Raw genomic sequence first — 7,804 nt, 5'->3', positions numbered from 1 at the left:
TAATATTCTGTAAACCTATTTTTACTTACCAGAAACTTATTTCCTGTACCAAGGACCGCTTGGGAAGTATGTGGCTCTGATGTATAGTCTTTAATTGGGGTAGACCACTTGGGATCATTTGCATTAAGTATATGCATAAGCTTGTCTTCTGCATCATGGCAAAACAGATCTATGTTCTAAGGAAATAAATGGGAAAAGCTCTTTTGTAAACTGCAAACCCACACATTTATTTTCAGAAAGTGTGTACTTTTAAACCAGAAAAAAATTGAGACCAGAAAAAAAGAATTAATGACATGCTTTAGATTTGATAGCAACTGTCAAATATACCAATACAAAAATGCGAAGCCAACAACAGTGATATAGGGCAACTACTTATTGGGGAGAAGGAGAAAGAAGGCGATGGGAGGGAGGGTGTGAGGGGAGGTGAGGGAGAAGATGAGGGGAAGGGACGGAGGGGAAGGAGAGAGAATGAGTGTGTGGGTGTGTAAGCAAAGGAAAGACGTAAGCACGTCCCAAGCATCTAGTTTCATCAGCAAAGTATCATACGAAAAGGCATTTGGAGCTGGAAGATTGGGGCTCAAGTTCCAGCCAAAAATCATCTAACACTGACAGAGGACACTTTAATCAGAACAATAAGCTAACTGCCTGACCTACTTCACTTTTTTTGTCATGGGCAGGCACTGGGAATTAAACCCAGGTCTCTGGCATGGCAGGCGAGAACTCTGCCACTGTGCCACCATGCCACGCCCTATCTCACTTTTTTAAAAAAACTTCTTTATTGTATAGTATAACATATATACAAAGCAAAGAAAGAAAAAAGCAATAGTTTTCAAAGCACTCTTTAACAAGTGGTTACAGGACAGATCCCAGAGTCTGTCATGGGCTACCATACCATTCTCTCAGATTTTTCCTTCTAGCTGCGCCAGAAAGTAGGAGGCTAGAAGGAACAAATATTTTTTATCATCACAATTGACTTTTTCTTTTTTGTGAAAAATAATATATATACAAAAAAGCAATAAATTTCAGAGCACAGCACAATAGTTGTAGAACAGATTTAAGAGTGTGGTATGGTTTATAATTCCACAACTTTAGGTTTTTACTTCTAGCTGCTCTAAGATACTGCAGACTAAAAGAGATACCAATTTAATGATTCAGCAATCATACTGGTTTGTTAAACCCTACCTTCTCTGTATAACTCCACCACACCTTTGATCTTTGTTCCACTCTTTGGGAGTATTTGGGCTATGGCCATTCTAACTTTTTCACGTTGGAAGGGGCTGTCAATAATAAGGGGTACGGACATGAAACTAGCTGATGTTCTGGAAAGGCTGGCCCCTCTAGGTTTCAGGATTTATCCAGTCCAGGGACCCATCTGGAGGTTGTAGGTTTCTGGAAAGTTACCCTAGTGCCTGGAACCTTTGCAGAATCTTACATATTGCCCTAGATGTTCTTTAGAATTGGCTGGAATGGTTTTGGGTGGGGTTTAGTAAATCATGATAGGTAGCAATGTCTAATTGAAGTTTGCATAAGAACAACCTCTAAAGTAGCCTCTCCATTCTATTTGAACTCTTTCAGCCACTGATACTTTATTTGTTACACTTCTTTTCAGCCTTTTGGACAGGATGGCACTATTGGACCCATAGTGCCAGGGCCAGACTCATCCCTGGGAGCTCACTTTTGTTTTAATAATTAAATAATATATAAGTTAAATCATATGCAATTGTCGTTTCTGGAGTGACAAATGGTCAATTACTAGCAATTTTGTAAGGTTTTACTTAATTCATAACAATATTTGTAAAACTTCAAACTGCCATGCAAATGGCAGCTATTAGGTCTTTCTTCAGTGGGTTACTGCCAGTGAAAAGTAAATTTGAAATAAACTTCCCTTGATCAGTCTCAGAGAAAACTAGGGATGTAAATAAGCAGGGACCCTGACGTGAACCAAATCATACAAAGCCCCGCCTCCTCACCAGTTTAGAAACTAGATAACGGGCTGTTATTTACCATGCAGATAGAGTCTTTAGGTAAAATATTAACACAAACTTTCTTCACACAGCCAGCTATCTTAATAAATTTGACATAAAGGTTGAATAACACACATTTCAGATAGTAAACTATAGACTAAGTGGTTTATCTTTTGTGGATTAACTACTAGTTACCAAATTGTGAGATCAATATTTTACTGGGGACAGCCCACTGTATAGTAAAGAGCTTAGGCTGTGCATGCAGATGGCCTAAGTTTGAATCCTGCTTCCACCAAATGGCTGTGTGACCAAGATCAAGTCACTTAACCTCTCTGTTTCTTGTGGAAAAACAGTTCCCTACCCCGGGGGGTTGTTGGGAGAATTAAATGAGACAGGTTTAGAATAATGCCTAGCATTCAGCAAATACTCAATAAATGTTAGCCGACATTACTGTATAATGTGCATATAGTTTTTTTTTTTTTTTAACATGGGCAGGCAACGGGAATTGAACCTGGGTCCTCTGGCATGGCAGGCAAGCATCCTTGCCTGCTGAGCCACCGTGGCCCGCCCTACAGTTTTAAGTATAAAATGCATATATGAGCCAGGGAAAATAATTTTAAATGTTTTCATAGTGGGATCACTTCAAATCAAAGACAAGTATAAGCTATATAAGATGACAGATACATGTGTTTCAATATAAATTTGTAGTTTCTATATTAATTAGGGTTTTAGCTATTACACTGTCAACTGCGAGGAACCACAGAAACTCACTCCTGTTCTTGATTTCCAGTTTGCTGACATGGTCTGTAGCTCTCTGAACGGCCTTCTCCCAGTCCCTCTCCTTTGCATCACTGTTTTCCCTGGTGGCTATCACTGCCCCTGCCCACCCCAATCTCCTCAGCTTCTCGGGCAATTAAAATAGGAAGAAACTTCACTTAACATTTTATCTCAACTACCTGATTTTCATAAAAGACAATTTCTTGACATTTGACTATTGAAATAGAAAATACCATAAATGTGTGGTGATATTGAGAAGTAATTTTACCTCAATAGTATTTTTCATTTTGTTGAATGTCTCTTGAAAATGGCTCTCCCTTGGATTGGCAGAAAACACAGAAAAATCTCCAGCAAATAAAGTAGGAATTTCTGATTTGGATTCTGGATGCCACTGGAGGTTACTTGCAGCAATTAACATATAAGGTTTGATAATGTCTTCATTAATATCTATCCAGAACTTTATTGCTAACAAATTATGGCATTCGTCTGATAAATAGACCAAGGGAGCAAGACCTAAAATGAAAATAAAATTCTTCATTTTATGGGTTAGATTTAAAAATGCAAGAAACCCCTAATATGCTCATTTATTTTGGTATATGCTAATGTTAAAAACAAATCAAACTAATTGAGCTTAGGGAGATTTCAGGATTCCTAAGATTACCTGTTGTCTATGGTGCTAAAATACCAATGCCTATGACAATACATCCTGGTATTGAGGCAATGGGGGAAGCACTGCAAAGTATATGCATACACTGGGGGTGGGAATGCAAATTTGTACAACTTTTGTGGAGAAAAACTAGATAATACCTAACAAAACTACATATGCACTTACCTTTCTATCCAGAAATCCCACTTCTAATACTTTACTACGGAAGATAACCTCCAATGATACTAAAACATCTATGACCGAAGTTCAAGAAAATATCCATGAAGGAGATTATTCACTGAAGCACTGTAATTGCAAAGTATTAGAAGCAACGTACCTTGGCCCATACATAGGAGGGTAGGTGGGTAAACTGTGGAACATCCACACAACGGTATTTTATGCAGCCGTTAAAAAAAAAAAAAGAATGAGGACAACATCTATGAACTGATTTTCAAGACACAGTGTTAAGTGAAAAAAGAAAACCACAGAAGAGTGGTTAAAGTATGCTACCCTTTATGTGAGAAAGAAGGGGATTTAAGAAAATACCCATGTATCTGCTCATTTATACAAAAGAAATACAGGAAGGATAAGCCAGAAAGTGTGGGTGGGGAAAGGGGGAGAGACAGGATAGGACTGGCAGGGCTGAGGAGGAAGTAACACTTCCCTGAGTGTTACCCTTTTGTACAGCTTTGATTCTTAGCACCATGATGCTTCATATGCTCTGACATACCTAGAAAACCAACTAACCAACAAACTATGAACACAAACTAGGAGAGGACTTGGGTCAACTATGGTACAACATTCAATGTCACATTGTGCAGGAATAAAAAAGAATGAGGACCATCTCTATGAACCAAACTGATTTTGCCCATACTGACGGAAGTGTGGGAAAAAAGAACTAAGTAATTTTGGATACTGTAAGGACAAAGACAACAAGAACTGCACATACATGTTATAATGTAGTTAGAAAATGTACTTCTTCCAGTGAATATGGCTCAGTAATTATGACACTATTTTATATTAACACCAGAACTGAACAAGTAAATTGTACATAATGATGACTGTTGAAAAATGAAGGAAAGAGGGAAAAGCCCCAAAGCTAAAATGAACCTCGTGGTGCTGGAATGAACCAGAGGCATCAGTGTTAACTGATGATCGATAATTTATGTACCAGAAATAGAGATGTGAGCATATGTGTAGGTTATTAACATATATATATTTTCTAGCTCTGTCTGTTGAGAGGGGCAAAAAGCAATGACGCCCCCATAGAAATGTGCATCTCTAGCAATCAGATCTGGGTTTCTGAACACCATCTTCCACTAAAAAAGAAGCCAAGGCTCCTTAATGCTAGGGCTGGGGTAGGGAACACAGAAGATGAACCTGGAACATCCTGTGATGCCAAAAAATAGGAAGTGCTCCGAGATGGATGGAGGTTTGTTGAGAGAATGTGGAAGCCAACCTGAAGAAGCTTCTAATGGTCAAAGCTGAAACAATCTGAGCAAAAAAATAATGAATACACTGAATTTTAACCCACAGAATAAAATAAATATTCCTAAATCCACACTGATATAACTGAATAAATAAATAAATCGGTAGAAAAGGGACAGCTTTTCCTTACAGTATAATTTCACTTAAAAAATGTAAAATGAAAAAGGAAACCTGAAAATCACCATCAGGCAGAGATCACAAAAAAGAAAATCCACTGATGGATGTTAAAATTAGCGGGTAAAAGTTTGAGAAGAAATAGAGCTGCACAGTCCCAAAGATTCTCCTCCAGTATGTTTATGATTTCACAGTGGAGAAACCCAGAGACACCACCCTCACCAAGAGACGGAGGTCAACATTACCAGGAATAAGGTATGTCAGCATCACAGATCTCTCAAAAAGATGCTCTGAGAAAAAAAACACCATTTCTGTAGTAATCTTGCTAGAAATGCATATGATTCCAATCGTGAAAACATCTGACAAACCCAAATTAATGGAATGTCACAAAATAACTGATCAGCCTCTTCAATCATGTCATGAAAAAATCACAAAAGAAAAAAAGAAAACAAACCAAGGATCTGCTACAGATTGGAGATGAAGAAGTACAGGCATACCACGTTGCATTTTTGTCTCCCTTTATTGTACTTCAGATATTGGGCTTTTTACAAGTTGAAGGTCTGTGGCAGCCCTGTGCTGAGCAGTCTAACAGTACGTGCTCACTTCATGTCTGCGTCACTTTCTTTTTGGCATGGACAGGCTCTGCAAATCGAACCTGGGTCTCTCACATGACAGGTGAGAATTCTGCCACCGAACCACCGTTGCACCGCCCTGTGTCACATTTTAATTAGAAAAGTTGTGGCGTTTACAACACAATCATGCATAAAATACAGGATTCTCGTACACCACCCCACCACTAGCATCTTGTACTGGTGTGGATCCTTTGTTACTACTAATGATGACACTTACTAAATAAATTGCACTATTTTTGTAATAGCAGTTACCTGTATTTGTTACAATTGATGAAAGATTATTAAAGTAGTTCTATCATCCATTAATTACCTCAGGTGGCCCCCCCGTCATTACCACCTTGTGGTACCATTCTACAGTTGTCACAAATCATGAAAGAGCTTTCTTACAGTTATAACGTTAACTACCATGAACAAATTATCATGACTATCATGAACAAAAGGTTCACTGGATTGTATTGTCCTATGTTCTACATTTTAATTTTTATTCTAGTAATTATATATAAAGTTTCCTCTTTTAACCACATTCACCTACACGCTTTAGTGATACTCATTATATTCTAAATTCTAATGCTATGAGTTTGCTTATCATAATGAGCTCATAATGAAATCATACAATATTTGCCCTTTGTGTCTGGCTTATTTCACTCAACATAATGTCCTCAAGGGTCATCTATGTTGTCGTATTCCTATGTCATATCATCTATGCTGATTCCTTTTTACAGCTGAAATAATATCCCATCGTGTGCATATATCACATTTTATTTATCCATTCTTTGACTGATGGACACTTAGGTTACTTCCATCTTCTGGCAATTCTGAATCATGCCACTATGAACGTCAGTGTGGAAATGTCTGTTCTGAGTCCCTGCTTTCAGTTCTTCTGGTATATACTTACTAGTAGGATTGCTGGATCAGATGACAATTTTATATTTAGCTTCCTGAGGAACCACCAAACTGTTTTCCACAGGGGCTGAACCATTTTACATTCCTACCAGCAAGAAATGAGTGTTCCTATCTCTCCACATCCTTTCCAACACTTGCAATTTTTGAAAAATTAAATAGTGGCCATTATAATAGGTGTGAAATGATACCTCACTGTGATTTTATTTGCAGTTTGATAGTTTCCAATTATTACTGCAGAGACATCTACCTTTCTCTTCAGTTTTGCCAGGGTTTGCTTCATGCATTTTGGGGCCCCACAGTTAGGTACATAGATATTTATGATTATTTCTTCTTGGTGGATTGCGTCCTTTTATTGATATATAGCGTCCTTCTTTGTCTAAATAGTTTTGAACTTGAAGTCTATTTTGTCTGATGTTTGTATAGCTATCCCAGCTCTTTTCTGGTTTCTATTTGCATGGAATATCTCTTCCCAACCTCTCAATTTCAACCTATTTACCTCTTTGGGTCTAAGGCGAATCGCTTGTAAACAGCATATTGTTGGGTCATATTTTTTTGCGTCTTTTGATTGGGGCGTTCCATCCATTCACATTCAATGTTATTACTGTAGAGGCCATACATACTCTAGTCATTTTACCCTTCAGTTTTTATATATCATTTCTTTATTATTATTATTTTTTGGTCTCTTTTTACCCCTTTAGTTATCCTAAATGATTATCTTCATTTCTTCCCTCTACTCCAAGCCTCTCTCATCCGTCTTTTCTGTTCAGGCTGCAGAACTCCCTTTAGTATTTCTTGTGGGGCAGGTCTCATGCTGACAAACTCTCTCAGTTTCTGTTTATGAATATTTTAGACTTCGTTTTTGAAGGACAGGTTTGTCAGATAAATAATTTTGGGCTGGAAGTTTTTCCTCTTTCAGTATCTTATTTGTATCAAACCACTGCCTTCTGGATAGTTTGCTCATGATAGTTAATGTTATAACTGTAAGAAAAAGCTCTTTCATGATTTGTGACAGCTGTAGGATGGTACCACAAGGTGGTAATGAAAGGGTAGTTTATGGGGGTAGGGGGCACCTAAGGTAAATAATGGATGATAGAACTACTTTAATAATCTTTCACCAGTTGTAACAAACACAGGTAACAGCTATTATAAAAATGGTACAGGGGGTCCAGTTCTGAAAGGGGGCTTTTTTTCTCTTTCTTTTTACTCCTTAACTCATTCGATAGAACTGCAAGCACTCTCAGGTTCCAGCACTGCCCCATGCAAGGGTGGAATTAAGGAAT

At 37.9% G+C, this 7,804-nt stretch overlaps 1 protein-coding gene across 4 annotated transcripts in view; it reads right to left on the bottom strand.

Annotated features, from left to right (window-relative positions):
• The window catches only part of BRCA2 (BRCA2 DNA repair associated), a 91,339-nt gene that overhangs the window by 4,125 nt on the left and 79,410 nt on the right, over positions 1–7,804 (bottom strand). For all 4 annotated transcript variants that reach the window (XM_077158987.1, XM_077158988.1, XM_077158989.1 and 1 more), the window contains 2 exons: positions 3,010–3,254; positions 30–176 (listed from right to left, as the gene is read on the bottom strand). In XM_077158987.1, coding sequence (XP_077015102.1) covers positions 30–176; positions 3,010–3,254 — 392 coding nt within the window. The remainder of the gene's footprint in view (positions 1–29; positions 177–3,009; positions 3,255–7,804) is intronic.

This window comes from Tamandua tetradactyla, chromosome 4 (genome assembly GCF_023851605.1).
Source record: "Tamandua tetradactyla isolate mTamTet1 chromosome 4, mTamTet1.pri, whole genome shotgun sequence".
Classification (NCBI taxonomy): Eukaryota; Metazoa; Chordata; class Mammalia; order Pilosa; family Myrmecophagidae; genus Tamandua; species Tamandua tetradactyla.
The sequence above is the reverse complement of the archived record's forward strand: the minus strand, read 5'-3'. Positions and strand labels throughout refer to the sequence as shown.